At 32.3% G+C, this 22,646-nt stretch overlaps 4 protein-coding genes and 1 long non-coding RNA gene across 5 annotated transcripts; 4 read left to right on the top strand and 1 right to left on the bottom strand.

The window, feature by feature from the left end:
* The first annotated feature begins 1,206 nt into the window (after nucleotides 1–1,206).
* LOC112567602 lies at nucleotides 1,207–2,866 on the top strand. The gene is made up of 5 exons (XM_025244297.1): nucleotides 1,207–1,216; nucleotides 1,571–1,667; nucleotides 1,947–2,056; nucleotides 2,458–2,642; nucleotides 2,807–2,866. Exons 1-5 carry the CDS (start codon nucleotides 1,207–1,209, stop codon nucleotides 2,864–2,866), a joined length of 462 nt encoding a protein of 153 aa, XP_025100082.1.
* Nucleotides 2,867–7,174: 4,308 nt separating this feature from the next.
* LOC112569338 lies at nucleotides 7,175–9,367 on the top strand. The gene is made up of 5 exons (XM_025247117.1): nucleotides 7,175–7,320; nucleotides 7,610–7,719; nucleotides 8,120–8,287; nucleotides 8,455–8,501; nucleotides 8,971–9,367. Exons 1-5 carry the CDS (start codon nucleotides 7,256–7,258, stop codon nucleotides 9,028–9,030), a joined length of 450 nt encoding a protein of 149 aa, XP_025102902.1. The 5' UTR covers nucleotides 7,175–7,255; the 3' UTR covers nucleotides 9,031–9,367.
* Nucleotides 9,368–11,617: 2,250 nt separating this feature from the next.
* LOC112569412 lies at nucleotides 11,618–13,283 on the bottom strand. Its single transcript, XR_003100415.1, has 3 exons — nucleotides 13,140–13,283; nucleotides 12,368–12,430; nucleotides 11,618–11,785 (listed from the first exon to the last, which is right to left on the bottom strand). It is a non-coding gene; the product is annotated as an uncharacterized LOC112569412 (long non-coding RNA).
* Nucleotides 13,284–14,905: 1,622 nt separating this feature from the next.
* Nucleotides 14,906–17,190, top strand: LOC112569349. The gene is made up of 6 exons (XM_025247137.1): nucleotides 14,906–15,001; nucleotides 15,378–15,441; nucleotides 15,654–15,769; nucleotides 16,124–16,294; nucleotides 16,431–16,477; nucleotides 17,084–17,190. The coding sequence occupies exons 2-6, from the start codon at nucleotides 15,398–15,400 to the stop codon at nucleotides 17,123–17,125; spliced, it is 420 nt and encodes a 139-aa protein (XP_025102922.1). The 5' UTR covers nucleotides 14,906–15,001; nucleotides 15,378–15,397; the 3' UTR covers nucleotides 17,126–17,190.
* A 2,810-nt stretch (nucleotides 17,191–20,000) lies between these two features.
* Nucleotides 20,001–22,407, top strand: LOC112569350. The gene is made up of 6 exons (XM_025247139.1): nucleotides 20,001–20,093; nucleotides 20,468–20,531; nucleotides 20,752–20,867; nucleotides 21,266–21,436; nucleotides 21,573–21,619; nucleotides 22,301–22,407. The coding sequence occupies exons 2-6, from the start codon at nucleotides 20,488–20,490 to the stop codon at nucleotides 22,340–22,342; spliced, it is 420 nt and encodes a 139-aa protein (XP_025102924.1). The 5' UTR covers nucleotides 20,001–20,093; nucleotides 20,468–20,487; the 3' UTR covers nucleotides 22,343–22,407.
* Nucleotides 22,408–22,646: the final 239 nt, after the last annotated feature.

Raw genomic sequence — 22,646 nt, 5'->3', positions numbered from 1 at the left:
AATCCTGTTTGTTCTTATTTAATAATAAGTTGTCTCTTATCACTTAGTGCTTCTTTTAATTGAATGTTATGAGGTAAAGTGACTCTGTAGAGTGTTTGAGTCATTTCAAAATACCTAATTCCTAACATTTATAAATCTGTAAAGTGATTTTAAAGTTAATAGTAAATAATATATATCAACTTTATTCGTTTAGCTCCTGTCAATAACTAAAAGGGAGGTCCGCATGTCACATGCTGTGTGTGTATATATATATGAATAGAATACTTGAAAGAAAAAAAAGAAAAAAGAAAAACGCGATAGCGAGTGAGATGGATAAATAGATAAGTAGTAAGCATTTAATGAAGTTCTTAGTCTTTACAGATGTTGGCAGGGGATGTTACATAAGCTACGCAGATACCAGGTGATTTGAGACTTATATCGTAAATCACATTCCGTCAAATAAAAAATATTATTATTTAATTAACATAGCACGTGCATACAATTTGCAGTGTTCAAGTTCTTTACAATTGCTGCCACGTTGTCATAGCAAGTAATTTTAAGAATTCTTTCAATTAATGAGGTTCGTACATCGGTTGGTTGTCAATCAAAGATTAACTTAAAGCAGCAGGGATTTGTTTTCCTGATATTTAAGTTGATTTTTCGTCAGATATTAAGTATAAAAGTATTTATATAGACAGAGAAAGAAAGAGCAAGTGCTTAATCCTGCCATTTACCAGCCAAATACCACGAATCGAGCTGTTCGTCTCCTGCGCACCTGTCTCTACATCAATTGGTAAATATATTTTAACATCGATATTAAAAATCAAGCATATATTTTGAATGTAAAGCCAGACGTGGAATTTATTCTTCATATTTGAACAATGTATGCCTCTAAACAAAACAAATATTTGTAAGGACATTTCATAAGATCAAACAATTACCTGCCTTTGGTTACTTACAGAAACATGACCTTTAGTCGTCTTACTCACGATATGGTGAGTTCCTGCGATTCCCTGCTAATCGTAACGACGAATTTCCACGACTAAAAATTCGATCGGTATTTAAAAAAATATATATATATATGTGTATATTAACCTGCAATAAAGACAACAATCTTGGTTGACATTTTCAAGAGCTACAGAAAGAATAGTTGAATAATTCCTCTCTCTTATACAATAAATAATTTACGCACAGACTTATTTACATTGTTAATTGCAATAATCATCAATGGTACTTGGTGACTCGCATGTTAAAAGTTATTTGTGTATCATAGGACGGTATTATTAGTGTATAAGTTTTATTTCCTGGATTTGATCAGAGCAAAAAGTGTACTTTGTTTTGGTTAAGAAGCGTGTTTAATAAAATAATTATATTAAGTCCATTTGCTTTAACAAAGTTTCTAACAACCTTTGCCTCGCTCCTCTGTTATAAATAATAATGAAATAATTTTATTTTCAATGTCTTAAAACAATATATTTACGAACTCTACAATCTTAAAAACCTTAACACTTTACCTACTAAATAAATGGTTTCCAATATCACATAAACCTGGAAAAACACTATATTTATTTGTTTTTCATACTATTGACAGATTATTTTCCAGATTATCTTACGTACTTCTTTATGAAGATCATCATACTTTTGAGTCTTTTAGCCGGTGTACTTGGGCAACTCTTCCCAAGTTGGAGGTAAGAGTACACTGACTAACCTACACTTGTTATTGAAACTACATGAAAGGGTATTTTCGTGTATGACAGGTAGTCAAAAAAATTAGATATATTAACATAAACATTTTTCTATCGCAAAGTTTTCGAAAGGAAAATCTTCTTTGAAAGGATCCACAACTTTAATACACATCATAAACTGCAGTCACAAATAGTACCAGCTGTATCGATAACAATAACTAATTTGAGAATTACTGTACCAGTCATAACGAAAATGATTAACTATTTTACTGTTGGTTTCAGCTTCACTCCCGAGGACGGTGAACGAGATTTTCACAAATATGACTTAAACAGCGATGGCTTTTGGCAACTAAGGGAGTTGCTGCACGTATTCGACAGCTTTGACATTAATGGTAAAATTTCAATCTTTCGACATTGCCACAATGATGACGACAACCTCCACCACCACCACTACAGCGACGATGACATTCACCTGTTTTCTTTTACGCTACATAGTAGTCGATAAATATTTAATAGGATAGCCTAAGCAAAATATGTGTTACTTATATAGTAGATAAACGACTATCCCTTCTTATTGTATAGCAAAATAACAAAGTTTTTTCTAGAAACAATAATAGTTTTGTTTGAGAGGGAATGGTGTCTACTGACACTGATTCAATGACACGGTTTGTAGATGCTAAGAAGCCAGAAACGAAATATACTCAACAGTGTTGTGGACAATATCTGATTATTAGGTAAAGCGAGAAGTTAATATTACAAAGGAAAGTTGTGTACTTTAAAACGTTTTTGGCAGGAGATCGTTTTGTGACAATGGATGAGGTAAACCGTTTTCTACCGTCTGGATATCCCCAAAGAGAACTCCAAGGTATGTTCAAGTACTGCGAACAGGATGGACGGCACGAAACGATGACAAGATTGCTCGGAGAAGTGTCAACAACATTTTTGACATTTTTGACTCTCGATGGTGAGTGTGATCAGGCTCCTCTAGCGCCCTTAGGAAACAACAACAGATTCTCAAAAGCAGTGTTTTTTTTTTAAATATGTAGTTTTTGAGGTTGCTTTAAATGATTACATTTAATCTTAACTTTTAATCTACTAAAGCGTTTAAAGTGCACTTAATCTTTTTTATTTTATTTTTTCAGGTAAACGAGGTGGTTCATTTGCAGAATTTCAAAGGAACATCCAATGGTAACGTACAATGATAAGCTATTTTACGACAAGTTGACTGACATAGTTTCATGAAGTGCATGTGTTTCGTGTATACAGTACAGCCTAAAATTTAATTTAGACAAGAAGGATTAAAAACAGTTCGATTTTTCTTTAATTAGATGTTGGCTGCAACCGATTTGCAGCTTATTTAAGCCTCACGTTTTAATTCGATTTTAATGACTGAAAGAAAGTCAATACAATACACATAATTTACCTTAAAAACCTAAAGTAATCCAAGGTTCTGTAAGTAAAGGATTGAAATGCTGATTGCTTTAGAAAACTTTAGAAAAGTTATTTTATAATTACGTAATACATACAATATTTTTTTTGATTAATAAAATTCAATCCATCACATTGCTATTATAGAGCATGTAATAATATTAAGGGCGATTGATTATTGCTGCTATTTTTGGTGTACTTTTTCCAGGTTTGGACCCGCATACTACAAGAGATTGAGGCCGCAATGATGGGCGTGGTCAAGAGGCTGAAACCTGAAAGAGAAGAAAAGCTTAAAATATGTAAAGTGCATACTTGACACATTTACTTGTTTTTCATGTAGTGGTAAGACGATTTAATAAATGCAAACTATTTTTAAAGTAATAACTATCGTGGTAGTTGTATCGGTGATGATGATTTCTCATCCCAATGCTAAAGTTTTAGAACCCATTACAATTTACAACATTTCAAAAGTAGCAAACATAAAAAGCTATTTTTATAATTTTTTTTTTGCTTATTATGAGAACTTTTTTGTCTGAAAATCTCTTTAGTCCTGTATTACTAAGGTACGATGTAAGCCTACTATAAAAATAAGAAACAGAATGAGACAGAAAAGATATGGAAATTAATGCAATGTCACTTTGAAGAACACGTTTACTGTAATACTATAAGTTTATCATTTAAGGAACCTCAGGAATTAAAATCTTACTAACAAATAAAATTATCAGCTTGGGAATGATTTGTGTTGTGTTTTTGTTTATGAGCGAACTTTTTGGAAATAGAAACCTTACTCATATAGGCTAAGTTTAAAGGCTGATAATTGGAAGACGAGTACAGATATATACCCAAACAATTTACAAAGACACAAGCAAACACATATGAAAACATTCATAAAAACACATATATAAGCACACGAGCACAAGCAAACGAAATTTGGCATACACACTTTTTCCATGCCCAATGTTGAGAAGGTTTTTTTCGTTGTTTTTTTCTTTGATCTTTCGACTAACTGTCAAACTTTAAATCTGACTTTAAAACTGGTTTCTTTACAAAACAAATAGCTAAATTAAAATCAATGTTTCACCTACTGCTAAGTTATTTATCGATGTACTTTGATTATACTTTTCTAGTTTTGTTGTTTGTTTTTTCCCGCTTTTGCAGTCGTTAGTACCGACTTAAATGACTTTAGCAGTTATTTGTGTTTGCGGTGGTCTGTCAGTACTTTTTACTTCCATTAGTGACTTTGTTGGTTGACAACTGGTATTTTACCTTTTTGAAGACCAGCAAACACCAGCTCTTTCAGTATGGATGTAGTAGAGCAGGGATCCAGCTGCACACTTTAGGTAGCTTAGTGTGATATAGTTCTTGACTCGTCGTTTCTATATATCACGGATGGTGAACAGTCGACATGACAACTTTTCTCTCCAATACAAGTTAAAGATTTTTCGGACAGACTCCTCTCATGGTTTGTGAGGTGGTTTGTTTTTATTTGTTCGGATAGTATGAGAGTTTAGTTTTGATTATTCGAAACAGACGAAGTGTTAAAGGGAAGTGTTATTTGTGTTTGGCTGTTTAACCTAAAATGAGTAATTTGATGTTATCAAACGACAATAAGCTTTGCCTTCAGCTACATTTTTTACTAGTCGCCACTTTTACTCGATATTTAAAAAAATATCGCGCTTGCTTAACTTAATATTTGACTGGCGGTTGACCACGGTATTAACCACGTGAATTAACTTCTTCGATGTAATTACTTGCCATGACAAAGTAGTTATAAATAAGGAAATAAGTATGTGATTTAAATCTAGGAGTGAACTTTTTTCCGTCTGTTGTGAAGACATTCCTTGTGTTTTATTTCAAAACTTGTCAGTAAACAGAGTGGAATCCTGTTTGCTTTTACTTAATAATTAGTTGTGTCTCCGAGCACTTAGTGCTTCTTTTAATTAAATGTTACGATGTAGAGTGACTCTGTAGAGTGAGTAATTTCAAAATAAATAATTCCTACTATTTATAAATCTGTAAAGTGATTTTAAAGTTAATAGTATATATTATATTTAAACTTTATTCGTTTAGCTCGTGTCAATAACTAAAGGGAGGTAAGCATGCCATAGGCTTTGTATATATATATATGAATAGAATGCTTGAAAGAAAAAAAAAGAAAAACGCGATAGCGAGTGAGATGGATAAATAGATATGTAGTAAGCTTTTAATGAAGTTCTTTGCTTTACTTATATTGGCAGGTGATGTTACATAAGCTGCGAAGATACCAGGTGACTTGAGGCTTAAATCGTTAATCGCATCCTATCAAATAAACTATATTAATATTTAACTAACATAGCACGTGCATGTTAATAATTTTATTAGTGCGAAAGGCCTCGTGTTTGAGTATTTATGCGGACGTTGTTTATGAAAGCCACTTGTCAGTTCAGTTAAATTTTCTATTTTTCTTTTACATGCTTTAGCGTTGTCTAACTCGTTATACATCGTCTTTTTATTTGTCTAGCGTTTTTTCATGTTATATATTCATACCTCGTTCATGTTTATTTGTAGCAAAGTATATAACATACTTAGTTATATAAATATTAAGTCAAGTTTAGTCATGTTAGCTATTGACCAATATTGGCAACAAAGTTGTGTCATTACTCAGTAAACTAAGGAACAGAATTTCACCTGTTTAATAATGCCTTAGTATTAAAAGTAAGGTATGAATGATCAACAAAGCACAAGTATTCAGTTAAAACGGAAAGTGTGTTGTCATTACTTTATTTTTAAATGTCTTAAACAGATAACACCTTTATTATTTTTTCTCTATAAAATTTGGCTGCTCAAGCTGCTTATGATTGCTGCCACCTGCTATAGCAACCGTAATTTCAAAAAATTCTTTCTATTTATGGCAGGTTTGCACAGCGGTTAGTTGTCCAATCAAAGAATTAACTTAAGTCGGCCACGTAATTTTGCATATAATTTAATTGGATTTTGCCTTTAATTGATATTTAAGTCATTAATGTGCACCTGTGTATATATTCTATATAGAAGAGAGCAAAGTGCTTCAGCCTCCCCCCTTTCCATTTACCAGCCAAATACCACGAATCAAGCTTTCCGTCTTTTTTGCTACACCGTTCTGTCTACATACACATTGGTACAATTGTTTTTATTATCGACATTAAAAATCCAATTCACACATTTTGCACGATTTAACGGTCACAGTGGGGAAACTAATTCTCATATTCCTTTGAACAGCTATCAATACTTCAAACAAAACAAAGCAGAACCTTTCTCATAACATCCCAAACAATTCAACCTTTCGAGGAGGTTACTGACGGAAACATGTCCTTTAGCCGTCTTACCCACGATACGGCGAATTTCCGCTACTGAAATTTTGACCGGTATTTTATAAATATATTTATTAACCTGTAATAAAGAAAACAATTTTAAAGAGTAATTTTAAAAACTTACTGGGTTTAAATTGTAATCATTATAGTTTTTTTTCCTTTTAGTCAAAGTAATTAGGTCAGAAGCAAGAAATTAAGAAAATAATATTTATACTATATATATTTACAGACACACACACACAGAGTGCCAAACAAGGGTATATTTTATTAGAATGATCATTTGAATTGGAATATTAGTCACTGTTTTCTTCTCATTCTTAATCGTTTTAGTACAAATCAACCCTTAATTGCCTAACCAGCAACCGATTTCGACATGGAGCTTAAAGGGATTCTCAAGGCTTGTGATAAGGCTCTAGCGACGGTCAAACATTTCAAAAATATATTTAGTTACAATTACAGAGAACGAGAGCAATACAGGAGTAATAAAGGATTCGTTTCTCACTTAATTACCACTTATTAGCACTATTTCGGTTGCCGATGTTTATAAAAATTGAAAATCTCCAGTGAAATCGACCCTTGTATCCTTCCGCCGAGTAACCACGATAGCTTCCCGAGATGGTCAAGCAGACGAGTCTTATTGTGATGTCAGAGTCTTGTTGTGACGTCAGTCTCCGACAGGAAGTGTCTGTATCATTGCGAAGATTTGACGTCGTCTGTTTATTCGTATGACGCACTCTGTGTGTAAGGCTTTTCCCATCAAACGTGGAAAAAACACTAAATTCATTTTTTAATACCATTGAGAGATTTTTTCCAGGTTGCCCCAAGTACTTCGTTATGAAGATCATCATCCTTTTGAGTCTTTTAGCCGGTGTGCTTGGAATGCTTTCCCCAAGTATTAGGTAAGAGTAAACCGACTCTCCTACACTTGTTATTAAAAACTACATGAAATAGTATATTTTCGTACGACAGGTAATTAAAAAAGAAAAAAATACCTATCAACATTAACGTTTTCTATCACAAAGTTTTCGAAATGTAAAAAGCTTGTTTGAAAGGATCCACAGCTTTAATACACGTCATAAAATGCAGTCAGACAAGGACCACCTGTCTCGATAACATAACATTTAACATTAACAGAATTACGGTACCAATCATAAAGAAAATGATAAACTGTATTATTGTTGGTTTCAGCTTTAATCCCAAAGACATTGAACGAGATTTTCACAAATTTGACTTTAACAAAGATGGCAATTGGCAACTAGAAGAAGTGTTGCTGTCATTCGACCACATTGACATTGATGGTAAAATGGGAACTTTTCAACGTTAACACAATGACGACGACAACCTCCACCACTACAACGACGACGACCATCACCCTTTTTCTTTTACGCTACATAATAGACGATAAATATTTTATACGATAGTGTAAGCAAAATACGTGTTACATATAAAGTAGAAAAATGACTATCCCTTCCTAATGTATATCAGAATAACAAAGTTTGTTTTTAGACTAGATAACTACATTGTTTGAGAGGGAATAGTGTCTACTGAAACTGATTCAATGATACGGTTTGTAGATGCTAAAAAGCCAGAAATGAAATATACTTATCAGTTTTGTTGACAATATCTGACGCATTCGGTAAAGCGAAAAAATAATACTACAAATGAAAGTTGTGTATACTTTTAAACTTCTTTTGACAGGAGATGGATTTTTGAATATGAATGACTTAACCCATTTTCTACCGTCTGAATATCCTACAAGCGAAGTGCAAGGAATGTTCAAGTACTGCGACAAGCTGGACGGCACGAACGATGACAGGATTGCTCGAATAAATGTCAACAATTTATTTAAAATCTTGGACACTGATGGTGAGTGTGACCAGGCGCCTCTAGCGCTTTAGGAAAGAAAGATTCTCGAAAAACAATGTCTTTTAAAATATATATAGTTTTTGAAATGCTTCAAATGTATAAATTTAGCAGAACTTTCAAAACTAAAGAGTTTAAAAGTGCACTTAATTTTGTTTTTAAATTTTCAGACAACGGGAATGTTTCACTTGCAGAATTTCAAAGGAACCTACCACAGGTAATACAATGAAAAGCTATTTTGACAAGTTTGACAGACATAGTTTTATGAAGTGCATGTGCTTCGTGTATACAAGTTAGCCTAAAATTGGATTTAGACAAAGAAGGATTAAAACAGTGTTTAATTTGTGATTATTGATTAATGTTTATTATATGTTTTCTGCAACCGACTTGCAAACTTATTTAAGCTTAATTTATTTTGATTTAATGACTGAGAAGAAAGTCAATTCGATACACATAATTTACTTGAAAAAGCTAAAGAAAATTCAGGTTCTGTAAGTAAAGAAATTGAAACGCCTAATTGCCTTTGATGGTAATTAAAGTTTAAAAGGGGCATTCTATAATTATATAATAATGCAATAATTTTCTTTAATTGATTAACAAATATTCATTTGATCACCCTCCAATATTGTATAGGTAATAATAAAAACAGGCTTGATCAGTTGTTGTTTTTTTGTGTATTTTGCCAGGTTTTGAGCGGCATGCTAGAAGAGGTTGAGGCCTCAATGGTGAAGTGTTCAAGAAGCTAATACCTGGAACAGAAGGAAAAATAAAATATTTAAAATGCATCTTGACACATTTGCTTGTTTCATGTAGTGGTAAGAAGATTAAGTAAATGCAAACGCTGTTTTTAAAATATCTATCATGGTAGTGGTATCGCCGATGATGATATCTCATCCCAATTCTAAAGCTTTTGAACCTATTACCCTTTACCACATTTAAAAAATAACAAACATAAAAAGCTATTTTTATAATTTTTTTACTGATTATGAGAACTTCTGTGTCTGAACATCTCTTTAGTCCTGTATCACCAACGTACAGTGTAAGCCTACTATAAAAGTAAAAAACAGAATGAAACAAAAAAAATGTAGAGGGTATGGCAATGTCACTTTAAACAGGTTTACTGTAATACTGTAAAATTATCATTTAAGAAACCTCAAGAATTAAAAACTTGGTAACAAAGAAAATTGTCAGCTTGGTAATAATTTGTGTTATTTTTTTTTATGGGCGAACGTTTTCAACAAAGAAACCTTAGTCATATAGGCTAAGTTTAAGCCTGATAATAATTACAAAAACAAATTAGAAACAACCACAAGCATTCACACAGGCACATGCAAAGACATATGAAAGCACACAATAAAAGCATATTTACAAACACACGCGCAGAACCAAACAAATATTGGCAGACACAATTTTTCCAAACCCAACTGTTGAAAAGTTGTTTTTTCTTTTTTTTCTTTTTCGTTGATCTTTCGTGTAAGCGTCAAGCCTTCAAATCTGTCTTAAAAACTCGTTTGTTTGTTGTTTTTTTTAGAAAAATATATTGCACAATTTAAATCTATATTTCACTTACTTCACAGTCAACATGACAACTTTTTTTCCCCAATACCAGTTAAAGATTTAAAGTTCTCGGATAGACTCCCCTCATGGTTTGTGAGGCGGTTGGAAGTTGTTTTATGTTCCTTTTCTTGGTAACTTAAGCAGGGAAATAGTTATTAGAGTCTCCATGAGATTTTTTATTACTTTATAAAACTTTAGGTTAGTAGAGGCATGGAGTTAGTGAACACACCGTGGCAGGTGGCGCAGTGTCCTATCTCTAAGGATGGGAGACTCTTGAACCGTGTCAGTGGGAGTTGGGTTAATAGGGATATCGCCAGAAAAAATGTCGCAAAGGACGTACTATATGAACTGAGTGGAGCGAGGGTAGTCTAGAGGACAATCCATTTTCAGAAAGAGAGCACTGAGTATGGAGCAGAGTTTTCGGCTGTTAGTAAATTGCATTTAAATGCACCAGAAGGATAAAGACAGCTAAAGCCTTTAACGAAAAAATCGGTTAGACGAAGATGATGATCACATTGATGAGGAGGAAAAGGATGGGGACGAGAAGAAAAAGGAGACTGGTGTTGACAAAACTTTCACACTATCACCACAAGACACATCAACATAACAATAAGCCGATGATATGTTTTCCAGAATTTTATTTTTTTATGTTTCTGCCACTGTGAGGTATGGTTTTTGCCGTCTATTACGGCATCTTATTCCACAGCAAAGGCCTCAGATATCTGAAAACACAAAAACATGATTATCTGTTATCATTATATTTATGTTAGTTACTAGTAATGTTATTTACTAGGTGTCAGCTATTTGCTGAGGCTGAAAGTACATAGCCTCAGCTAGTAGAAAAAACGCAAGTAACTCTAGGCCTTACACTATTAATTAATAATATTCATCAAATCTTGTTACATAAATCGTAAGACATTATATTAGTTCTGCTAAATAAAGGAAAATGAAAATATTACTTATTTAGTGTAAATATTTAATAGATATATATACCTATAATTATTTTCGAAATTCATATCTTCCCTTGCATGAATCTTCGCCCTTTGGAACTGTGTGTGTTTTTTTTAAATTTTTTTGCTAATATACTTAAATTTTCAAGAATTCCAGTTGCTTTGTCGTTTGTTGTAAAGATGTTTTTGCAAGTCATCAAGCTAATGAATGATAAAAGCAGTGATGCATTGTTTCTACTTTATTTATAACACAACATTTAGATGTACAAGTTCATGACTTTTTCATTGAGCTCACACACACGAATAACAATATTAGTTCAAAACGCTAGCACTTTTGCATACACGCACGTACTGCATACACACCAGTATTCATTTTTCTTTTTTCTAACATTTTCAGCCATCTTTTTTATTGTGCAATTTATATTTCTCTAATTTATTCTGCTTTAATTAAAAAAAAAACTATACGTTACCCCAAAATACTCATATACACATCATGAACATGCATGAATACATATGCATTTTTTCCTATTTCTTTCTTTATCTACCTGTTTATTATTATATTTGGAATGCAAAATCTTACCTTATAAACGTTTTTCTTGTTCTCTGGATATGTAACTTTACCGCGCTCTGAAAATATCAGTGCCGAATAATTGTTAAAGGAAACTGGATTTTATATGAAAGAATTGACATTAAGTGACAAACATTAATAAAATCCTGAAGACGATAAATTGCTTTGGAAAGAAAATCAAACGGGAAAGTGATATCAAAATGGAGAATACGAATGATATTCGTCTCAAAGATCTGGTTTAATAGTTCTTACACTCAGTGTCTCTCCTCTGCAGGTAGTATTTGGGATAAGCAAATTTGTCAGCGATAAACCCATCCTTGCTGCCATCCATCGCGTCCCAGACATAAAACAATTTCTGAAGTGCATCTTTGGACACTCCGGTGGATTGCAATATGACGAATTCTTTAAAGTCAATCAACCCATCGCCTATAAAAAATATTTATAAAAACCATATTTGAAACAAAAGTTACAAGTCCTCATTATTTTTATATGACTACAAATCATACGATGATGATGATGATGATGATGAGAAGGAGGAGGAGGAAGTGGAAAAGGAGGAGGAGTAGATGGAGGAAAGTTTACCGTTTATATCTCCCGGAAAAGGATTCCTTTGGGAGTCAGCGCGCTTTACGAGGTCATCTCCATTAAAATCCTGAAATTCTTTTTGCTCAGTGCTGGTGGCCTGGCTGAAAGAGTGGCTGTAATGTGTTGCTCTCTTGTATAAATACACAATATTGTGAAAGCTATCAACAGTATAGGCTTATTTCTGCCCGTCTATTATTATTATATTATGCATTAAAGTTATCATTAACGATTCTAATGAAAGTCAGAGTAATAAACGAAAGGTTGTTTCTGTCTCATCCATTTAAACTACAGATAGAACTATATTCGTTGTTAGTTACTGTATTTCTAACTGAACATTTTACATTAGTAACCGTTCTTTTATTTAGCCTTTCAATAAATAATGTAACTATTTTTCCTACCTACATTTAAACATTTGATGCTTACCAAAGCACAGCATGTAGAAACCAAACTAGAATGATAATCTTCATGGCAAGAAACACAGTTAATCTGGAAAATAATAATTAAATGTACGAATATTTTACGATACGTCTGTATGGGGTGAAAGGTTTTCGGATTATTTTAAGGATAGATTTTTAAGAAAATTTATTAATATTGATAATAAATGTTATGTAGGATATTTTTAATTATGATATATATATATATAGGATGTATGTATATATTATTTATATATATATATTATTTGATATGACACAGTGCAAGGCTACATTTTTTAAAAGAAATCACACAAACAAAATTTATCTTAACATTTTGTAAAATATTGTCAGCTATTAGATATGTAAACTTAAAAATTATTTAACTCTTAAAATTGTTAAAATCTTTATAATGTGAGTTTATTTCTGTGACTGCTTTTACAAAAAAATGCGTATTGTACATGTATTATAAAAAGATAGGAGAAAAAAATGCACATTCAAAAGTGTGCTTTAACGGCAGGCCAATGAAGAAAGCTAAACAAAGTGTCCACCTCACTTACACTCACACTCTCTCGCAAACAAACAAACACAGACATACCTACACACAAATAGAAACATATACAAAGAGAAAGACAGCCAGTCAATAAAGTCTTAATTACAAATTAGTAAAATGTTGAAATGTATATAAAGTTTCCATTTCATTTCAGTAAAACCAATTCTATACCTAAACTTTTGCAAAATAAGTTAAGATTTTACACTGTAATTAAATCATAAAACAAACTTACTCCGTACAGTCTTGTAGGGAGAAGCTAGTGTGCAAGAGTTGAAGTTTCTCATGCAGTAGGATGTAATGGGAAAATATATGCATTGCCTCCTAATAGACAGAAAAATAAGTGGTGATTATTGATGTCAAAAACTAAATCTGCTAACTCTTTCAGATCTTTAACTAATTCGGCTGAAACCCTTGTCCGAATGCAGGTGCATTTAAACATCATGCTCTGACACCGTGGCAGTAGTAAAATAAAAAACAATAATACTTTTTCATTGTGAACTATTTTAATAATGTTTTCTCAGTGCTCGAGTTCAATAAAAGGTCGAGCTCAAACAAAAGGTAACGTGTATTTTTTATCATACTCAAAAGTGAATTGTAAATTTGCTTATATTTTACTAGGCAGATACAATATTAAATTCTAAATTTTTTTGTTACTGTGCAATCTACTTCAGACGAACAAGTCAACCTATGCATTAGTACATCGACGTACACAAAAATTCAGAGAGAACAGTATTAGCGGCTTGTACTTCTGACTTCTCATTTAATGTACATATGCATTTACTCAGATATTTCTGTTTTAATTTTTTTGCTTTTAGTTGATTGAATGGTATATTCGTGAGTACCATGTTTACAAACAATATTTAGGGTTAGCAGTGATCTTTCTACCAAAAAGCTTTATAATAACCAATTGTTTCGCTACTAAAGTAAGAAATCAGATACAATTCGCTAAGTTAATTTGTTTAGAACAACAATTATAAAAAGGAAACATTAATTTACCCATACCATTTGCTAAACTGGTACTAGACCAAGCAAAAAAAAGTGATTTCTCATTCGAAGTCTGGATTTCACCCACAAGGAGAAATAAAATTAAAACCATTTATAAATACATATATATGCATAAATGAATGAATATATTAAGGTAACAAATTTTATTTCTCTTTGCTTTTTTCTGTACACGCACGGACACACAAGCACACTTTCGGTAACACGCGATTACACTCTCGCTACTGAAGAAGGTGTGAATTAAATATTAATTAATTTCGCTATGTTTGAATAACACGTGCGTTAATCTCAGTTGGTAGTTCAGATAGAGGTTACCTGTCAACCACAGCTAATGACTAAGATTTTTATTTTGAAGGACGTAATTCTTACTTAGTAATCTATTCATACACGCACGGTTCTTGTAATTAAAAAAACCTATTAATTTAATATTTATTGATTATTTTTAATACAATAGCGATGTAAGTCTGAAATCCTCTACGATTTTGCAGTCATTCACAGGTCACCTGTCAACCATATTAAACGATACAGATTTTTCCACCTGATAAGCATAATCCTTTAGAACTCATGTATTTACCTATAATGAAAACACACTCGTATGTTTAAGGCTTCTATCGACGTGCACATGTAATATTAATTAGATATTAATTAATAATAACCGCCATTTTTAAGCACAAAGACTAAATTTTTTATTTCAAAGCACCTGAGATAAGCAAGTCACCTGTCAACCACATTAAGCGACAAAGATTTTTCACCTGATAAACATAATCCTTAATGAATAATATATTTACCTATCATGAAAACACACGCGTACTTTTAAGGCTTCTATCGAATGCACATGACATATTAATTAAATATTAATTAATAATAACCGCCATTTTTATGCAAGCAGACTAAATGTTGTATTTCAAAGCACCTGAGATTTGCCTGTCAGCTTTAGCTGAAGAACTTTGAATTAATCTCTTCACATTCTTCTTACCCGATGAGTCATCTAATTACATCCTTACACAGGTATAAATGTTATCATCCCGCCACACACCAATACAAGCTCAAGCTGAAACGTAAGCACTCTTGATTGTCTGACCTGCATTAGCCGTGAGTACACAGGACAGTACACTGAAATATGTTTTACAATATTTTACTACGTTTATTGGTCATGAAAGGTTTGTTAGTAAACTTTTAGTCACCTTTAAGAAATACTTCGCAGGTTATATTATTCAAAACGAAAGGACAATGGGTTGTCGCTTGTATAATTCTTTCACAAAAAATTCTTACAGTATAAGATATTAAGTTACAATTATTACTAATTTAGTTTGTAGAAAATAAGTAATACTACCATCTAGTACAAGAGTCTAAAGCTGTGAACACAACCCAGCTATCAAAGCATCAAAGAAAATCTTACAAAAAGAGATTATTTTATAATGATAAGACATAATTCATAATAATATAAAACTTGCTGACTATTTACCAGAGTACCCAGCAAATTTTACTATGAAGATTATCATCCTTCTTGGTGTTGTGACTGCTGTACTCGGGTAAGTGTCACCTTTCTGCAGGTTAATATTACAATGGAAACGAAATGGTCGGGTGTTGAGAAAAATGTTCAGTCAAATTTAAAATGACTTACGTTTTAAATGTAATCATTAAAACAAATGTTAGTAAAGTTGTTTTTTTTCTTAAAAAGTAATTTTCATGTTGCCAACTTACATGCGAAGCAACAATGTTCTAAAAAAGTAAATATTTACAGGTACAGCTATGATGATGCCAGAATTAAGGGTGATTTTGTTCCTCTTGACAAAAACAATGATGGTGACCTCACCCTGGATGAACTGTTCACTTATTTCCTAGCGGGTGACGAAAATGGTATTGCTGCAACAACAGCAACAACAACAACAACAATAACAAGAACACAACAACACAACAACAATACTAAAATAATCATTATCAGCATCGCCATCTAAAGAGTTTAGTTCTTATTTGGAAAGGTTGTCTTGTATTTTGTTTTCTCTATTATTATCCGCTCAAGTACTTATTCTTAAATATTTGCAAAAACTTTACTTTGCACATTTTGAATTTTTAATTGTAAATAAGAACGCGAGGTTGTATGTATGCAAGTCTTTGAACCATATAATTGAAAACGATGTCTTCTTGACACGCAGTGTCAGAGATAATAATACAATAAATTAGAATGAGAACAGTCGACGTTTTTTTTTACAGGTAATGGCAAGATTTCCCTCCGAGAGTTTGCTGATGGGCTCCGACCTGGTAACTACTCCCAAGATATCACCAGGGCCGCTTACGAATTCTACGACAAAATGGACGGCACAACTCACGGATTTTTGGACCCATTTACAGTTCTTCACTTATTCAAACTTTTCGACGATGACAGTGAGAGTCGTTTATTTTAGTCCACGTGTCTTATTTGTACAAGTAAATACCGAATAAGAAGTATTTTCTATTTCGTTTTCACATTGTTTAACCATACAACATTGCTCAAACGTCTAAGCTTCATTTATATTTTCAGACAACCAGAAGGTATCTTTGGGAGAGTTTTTAAAAGCTGCTCGAGAGGTAATACCATAATTCTGAAACAGTCAAACATATATATAATTATATAAATATAAAGAAAGAGGGAGAAAGAAATCCATATGAGAAGAGAACTTAAAAAGCCCGGTATCTTGTGTATTAACAACCTATTAGCATTAGATTTACTAAAGGACAGTTTTGAAGTTAGTATATTGAGTCTCTGTCGCTGTTGGCAACTGTTTCCATGTTTGGGGCTTGCTCGTAATTCATAAATTGCATAAATGCTCTTCCGTCTAGGACAGGAGATAGTAGCGACCTTATTAGATGGCGCCTTCGACTGTAGGACCTGTTCTAGTCTTGACACGACTAAAGAAACGAACCAATCAATGCAAATTAATACGCTGCTCTAAAACATTCCTGGCAATAATATAAAATATGTTATGTGACAAGCTTCCTGATAACTGTTTTCTCGCTATCTTCATATTATTTCTTGATTATTTGAAGAAATTACTATGCATTTTACAATGTTTGGAGGGTTTTTAGTCAAAGAGTTAGTCTCATAGGCCATTGTTTCAAAGACATACAACTTTAATATGCTTAGAACGAGATTTGAGTATGCAACTTCACAGTGTTACTTTTTTCTGTTGTCAGATAATACAAATCTCCGCTCATGAAACAGGAGTCACAATTTAGTGTGAACATGCTGTGAGAAGGATACCTGCAAGACACTGAAAATAAAAATTCAATTTTAAAACAAATCATGGATGTTGACATTTTGTTTTTTAGTCACGTGATGTTGAGACTGTAAGTTGTGCACCAATGAACGCTGTTGACTGTTATCTTCCATTCTTATCTGATGCTGATCTTTGTCTTCTCGCCGTAGTTCTTTACATTAATTTTTTTCTTACTTTATGGTAAATACTTTTACTTCAAAAATCTTTGAGCACCGTGTAAGTTGTATGTGTGTGTGTGTGTGGACGTTTCATTTGCGTAAAGTGACATTAAGCTGCCAACAATACAGACTTATTTCTGCCTGTCTATTATTATTATATTATGCATAAAAGTTATCATTAACGATTCTAATGAAAGTCAGAGTAATAAACGAAAGGTTGTTTCTGTCTCGTTCATTTAAACTACTGATAGAACGATATTCTCTATTAGTTACAGTGTGTATTTCTAACTGGATATTTTACATTCGTAACAGTTCTTTTATTTAACCTTTCAATAAATAGTGTACATATTTTTTCTGGCTACATTTAAACATTTGATGCTTACCAAAGCAACGCATGTAGAAAACAAAATAGAATGATAATCTTCATGGCGATAAACACAGTTAATCTGGGGAATGAATAATAATTAAGTATATGAATATTTTACATGTCTGAGATAGGGTGAAAGATTTTCCCATTATTTTTAGAAAACAGATTTTTATGTAAATTTATCTTCGGAATAAACATTGTGTGCGATATTTTTAATTATGATATATACAGATAATTATATAGGACGTATGTATATATACTTTTTAATATGACACACTGCTAAATTTTTTAAAGGAAGCCACGCACACAACATTTATGTTAAAATTTTGCAATAAATTGTCAGCTACTAGATTTGTAGACTAAAAAATATTTCGCTATTAAAATTTATAATCAAAGATTATTTCTCTGACTACGTTTACTAAAAATTTGCGTATTGTACATGTATTAAAAAAAGATAGTAGAGAAACCAAAAATATGCACATTCAAAGTATGCTTTAACAGCAAGCTAATGAAGATAGCTGAGGCAAGTGTCCATACATTAACACTCACACTCTTTCTCAAACACACAAACGCAGACATATATACACACACAACTATACCTAAACTTTTGCAAAATAAGTTAAGATTTTTCACTGTAAATAAATTACAAGACCAACTGACACTGTACGGTCTTGTCAGCAGAAGCAAAAGTGCAAGAGTCGAAGTGTCTCATGCAGTAGGAGGTAATGGCAAAATATATACAATGTCCTCTTAATAGACCAAAAAAAAAAATAAGTGGGGATTATGGATGTCAAAAACTAAATCTGTTAACACTATAAATTCTTTAACTAAGTCGGCTGAAACCGCTGTCCGAATGCAGGTGCATTTAAACATCACCGTGGCAGTAATTACTGATAAAAAAAATAATACTTGTTCATTGAGAACTATCTTAAGAACTTTTTTTTCAAGTTCAATAAAAGGTGGAGTTCAAACAAAGGGTAATGTTATTTTTTTCTTTATCAAAGGTGTTTTAAAAATTTGTTTATATTTCAATATAAATCATACAATATCAAATTATGAATTTTTTTTTTGGTTATTGTGCAACGAACAAGCGAACTTATGCACTAGCACATCGACGTCCGAAAAAAATGTTTAGAAAGAATACGATTATCAGCTATACTTGTAACTTCACCTTTACTTTCCCCTTTAATTTACGTATGTATTTACTCTGATATTTCTGTGTTTTAATTGGTTTGCTTTTAATCGATTGAGTGGTATATTCGTGTGTAAAACTGAATAAATTACCATTTTATACCAAGTTTATAAAAAATATATTTTTGGTTAGCAGTGATCTTTCTACCAAAATATTTATAATATTGACTTATTTTGTTATTTAATTACGTTATCAGCTACACAGCTACAATTTGCTAGGTTAATTTACTTAAAATCAATGATACAGTGATAACATTAGTTTACACATACCAATACATTGGTACTAGACCAAACAAAAAAGTGATTTCTCATTCGTAATCTGACAATCACTCACACAGAGAAATAAAATTTGAAACCCAATTATATATGTATATGCATATATATATATAAATGTTAAATGAATGAATACTTTAAGGTAACATCTTTTATTCTCTTTGCTTTTTTCTTTACACGCACGGACACACAAGCACACTTTCACTTACACGCACACACACAAAGACACATCACAATCGCACTACTGAAGATAACAAGCAGTAAATTAAATATTAATTAATTTCCCTATGTTTTTATAACAAGTGCGTTAATCTAAAAAAATCAGCAGCTGGTAGTTCAGATAGAGGTTACCTGTCAACCACAGCTAATGACTAAGATTTTTAATTTGAAGGGCGTAATTCTTACTTAGTAATCTATTCATTTACGCACGGTACTTGTAACTAAAAAAATATAAATTTAATATTTATTAATTATTTTTAATACTTTTGCAAAGCCCGTGATTAGCCATGTAAGTCTGAAATCATCTACGATTTTGTAGTCATTCACAGGTCACCTGTCAACCACATTAAACGACAAAGATTTTTCACCTGATAAGCATAATCCTTAATGAGTAATGTATTTACGTATCATGAAAATATGTTTAAGGCTTCTATCGACGTGCACAAGCCATATTAATTAGATAATAATCAATAATAACCAACATTCTTAAGCACACAGACTAAATTGTGTATTTCAAAGCACCTGAGATAAGCAAGTAAGTATGCAGCTGCCTGTCAGCTTTAGCTAAAGAACTTTGAATTAATCTCTTGACATGCTTCATACCCATTGAGTCATCTAATTACATCTTCACACAGGTATAAATTCTACCATCGCGCCACACACCAATACAAGCTGAAGCTGAAACACAAGAACTCTTGATTGTCGGACCTGCGTAAGCCGTGAGTACACAGGACAATACACTGAAATATGTTTTACTATATTAGAATACGTGTGTTGATCATGAGAGGTTTGTTAGTAAACTTTTATTCCTTTAAGAAATACTTCGCAGGTTATATTATTCAAAACAAAAGGACAATGGGTTGTCGCTTGTATAATTCTTTCACAAAAAATTCTTACAGTATAAGATATTAAGTTACAATTATTACTAATTTAGTTTGTAGAAAATAAGTAATACTACCATCTAGTACAAGAGTCTACAGCTGTAAACACAACCCAGCTATCAAAGCATCAAAGAAAATCTTACAAAAAGAGATTATTTTATAATGATAAGACATAATTCACAATAATTTAAAACTTGCTGATTATTTACCAGAGTACCCAGCAAATTTTACTATGAAGATTATCATCCTTCTTGGTGTTGTGACTGCTGTAGTCGGGTAAGTGTCACCTTTCTACGGGTTAACATTACAATGGAAACGAAATGGTCGGGTGTTGAAAAAAAAAAAAAATGTTCAGTCAAATTTAAAATGACTTACGTTTTAAATGTAATCATTAAACAAATGTTAGTAAAGTTGTTTTTTTCTTCTTAAAAAGTAATTTTCATGTTGCCAACTTACATGCGAAGCAACAATGTTCTAAAAAAGTAAATATTTACAGGTACAGCTATGATGATGCCAGAATTAATGGCGATTTTGTTCCTCTTGATACAAACAATGATGGTTACCTCACTCTGGATGAAGTGTTCACTAAATTCCTAGCGGATGACGAAAATGGTATTGCTGCTGCTGCAACAACAACAACAACAACAACAACAACAACAACAACAACAACAACACAACAACAACAACAACAACAATACTAAAATAATCATTATCAACATCGCCATCTAAAGAGATTAGTTCTTATTTGGAAAATTTGTCTTTTCTTTTGTTCTCTGTATTATTATCTGCTCAAGTACTTATTCTTAAATATTTGCGAAAACTTTGCACATTTTGAAATTTTATTTGTAAATACGAATGCGCGGTTGTATGTATGTAAGTCTTTAAACACTATAATTGAAAGCGATGTACTTCTAAGTAGTTATATTTGTTGAAAAATGTTCTTTTGACACGAAGTCAGAAATAATAATACAATAAATTAGAATGAGAACAATCGACAATTTCTTTTACAGGTAATTGCAAGGTTTCCCTCAGAGAGTTTGCTGATGGGCTCCGACCTGGTAACTACTCCCAGGATATCATCAGGGCCGCCTACGAATTCTATGACAAATTGGACGGAACAGCTCACGGATTTTTGGACCCATTTACTATTCTCCACTTATTCAAACTTTTAGACGATGACAGTGAGAGTCATTTATTTTAGTTCACGTCTCTTAGTTGTACAAGTAAATACCGAGTAAGATGTATTTTCTATTTCGTTTTCAATTTGTGTAAGCATACAACGTTGCTCAAACGTCTAAGCTTCATTTATATTTTCAGACAACCAGAAGGTGTCTTTGGGAGAGCATTTAAAAGCTGTTCGAGAGGTAATACCATTATTCTGAAACAGTCAAACATATATATATATAATTATATAAATATAAAGAAAGAGGGAGAAAGAAATCCATATGAGAAGAGAACTTAAAAAGAACGGTATCTTGTGTATTAACAACCTATTAGCATTAGATTTACTAAAAGACAGTTTTGAAGTTAGTATATTGAGTCTCTGTCGCTGTTTGCAACTGTTTGCATGTTAGATGCTTGCTGGTAATTAGGTTTGAAAGTTTGTTTTTCTTTTTAAGCAGAAATGTGAACGTGTTTCAACATACAGGATAACTAGGTGGACAATTAAGCATAAATTCTCTTCCGTCTAAGACAGGAGACACTAGCGATCTTTTTAGATTGCGTCTTCGACTGTAGGACTTGTTCTAGTCTTGGCACAAATAAAGAAACGAACCAATCAATGCAAATTAATACGCTGCTCTAAAAAATTCCTGGCAATAATATAAAATATGTTATGTGACAAACTACATGATAACTGTTTTCTTGTTATCTTCAGATTATTTCTTGATTATTTGAAGAAATTACTATGCATTTTACGATGCTTGGAGGATTTTTAGTCAAAGAGTAAGCCTCATAGGCCATTGTTTCAAAGACATACAACTTTAATATGCTTAGAACGAGATTTGAGTATTCAACTTCACAGTGTTACTTTTTTCTGTTGTCAGATAATCCAAATCTCCGCTCATGATGCAGGGGTCACACGTTAGTGTGAACATGCTGTGAGAAGGATACCTGCAAGACACTGAAAATAAAAATTCAATTTTAAAACAAATCATGGATGTTGTGTTTTAGTCACGTGATGTTGAGATTGTAAGTTGTGGACCAATGAACGCTTTGACTGTTGTCTTCCATTCTTTTGTGATGCTGATGTTAGTCTTCTCAACATAGTTCTTTATATTTGTTATCTTCTTAATTTATGGTAAATAATTTTACTTAAAATCTTTTAACGCCGTGTAAGTTGTGTGTGTGTGTGGACGTTTCATCTGCGTAAAGTGCCATTAAGCCACACTT

This window comes from Pomacea canaliculata, linkage group LG7 (genome assembly GCF_003073045.1).
Source record: "Pomacea canaliculata isolate SZHN2017 linkage group LG7, ASM307304v1, whole genome shotgun sequence".
NCBI classification, from domain to species: Eukaryota; Metazoa; Mollusca; class Gastropoda; order Architaenioglossa; family Ampullariidae; genus Pomacea; species Pomacea canaliculata.
Note: the sequence above shows the minus strand (reverse complement) of the source record. Positions and strands in the feature narration are given on the sequence as shown.

Coding starts and splice junctions, on each gene's coding strand:
- LOC112567602 (XM_025244297.1), top strand. Junction 1,668..1,946: donor CAACTCTTCCCAAGTTGGAG/GTAAGAGTACAC, acceptor TGTTGGTTTCAG/CTTCACTCCCGAGGACGGTG. Junction 2,643..2,806: donor TCGATGGTGAGTGTGATCAG/GCTCCTCTAGCG, acceptor TTATTTTTTCAG/GTAAACGAGGTGGTTCATTT.
- LOC112569338 (XM_025247117.1), top strand. CDS start 7,256: ATGAAGATCATCATCCTTTTGAGTCTTTTAGCCGGTGTGCTTGGAATG. Junction 7,720..8,119: donor CGACCACATTGACATTGATG/GTAAAATGGGAA, acceptor TTCTTTTGACAG/GAGATGGATTTTTGAATATG. Junction 8,502..8,970: donor TTCAAAGGAACCTACCACAG/GTAATACAATGA, acceptor GTATTTTGCCAG/GTTTTGAGCGGCATGCTAGA.
- LOC112569349 (XM_025247137.1), top strand. CDS start 15,398: ATGAAGATTATCATCCTTCTTGGTGTTGTGACTGCTGTACTCGG. Junction 15,442..15,653: donor GTTGTGACTGCTGTACTCGG/GTAAGTGTCACC, acceptor AAATATTTACAG/GTACAGCTATGATGATGCCA. Junction 15,770..16,123: donor CCTAGCGGGTGACGAAAATG/GTATTGCTGCAA, acceptor TTTTTTTTACAG/GTAATGGCAAGATTTCCCTC.
- LOC112569350 (XM_025247139.1), top strand. CDS start 20,488: ATGAAGATTATCATCCTTCTTGGTGTTGTGACTGCTGTAGTCGG. Junction 20,868..21,265: donor CCTAGCGGATGACGAAAATG/GTATTGCTGCTG, acceptor TTTCTTTTACAG/GTAATTGCAAGGTTTCCCTC. Junction 21,620..22,300: donor ATTTAAAAGCTGTTCGAGAG/GTAATACCATTA, acceptor TTCTGTTGTCAG/ATAATCCAAATCTCCGCTCA.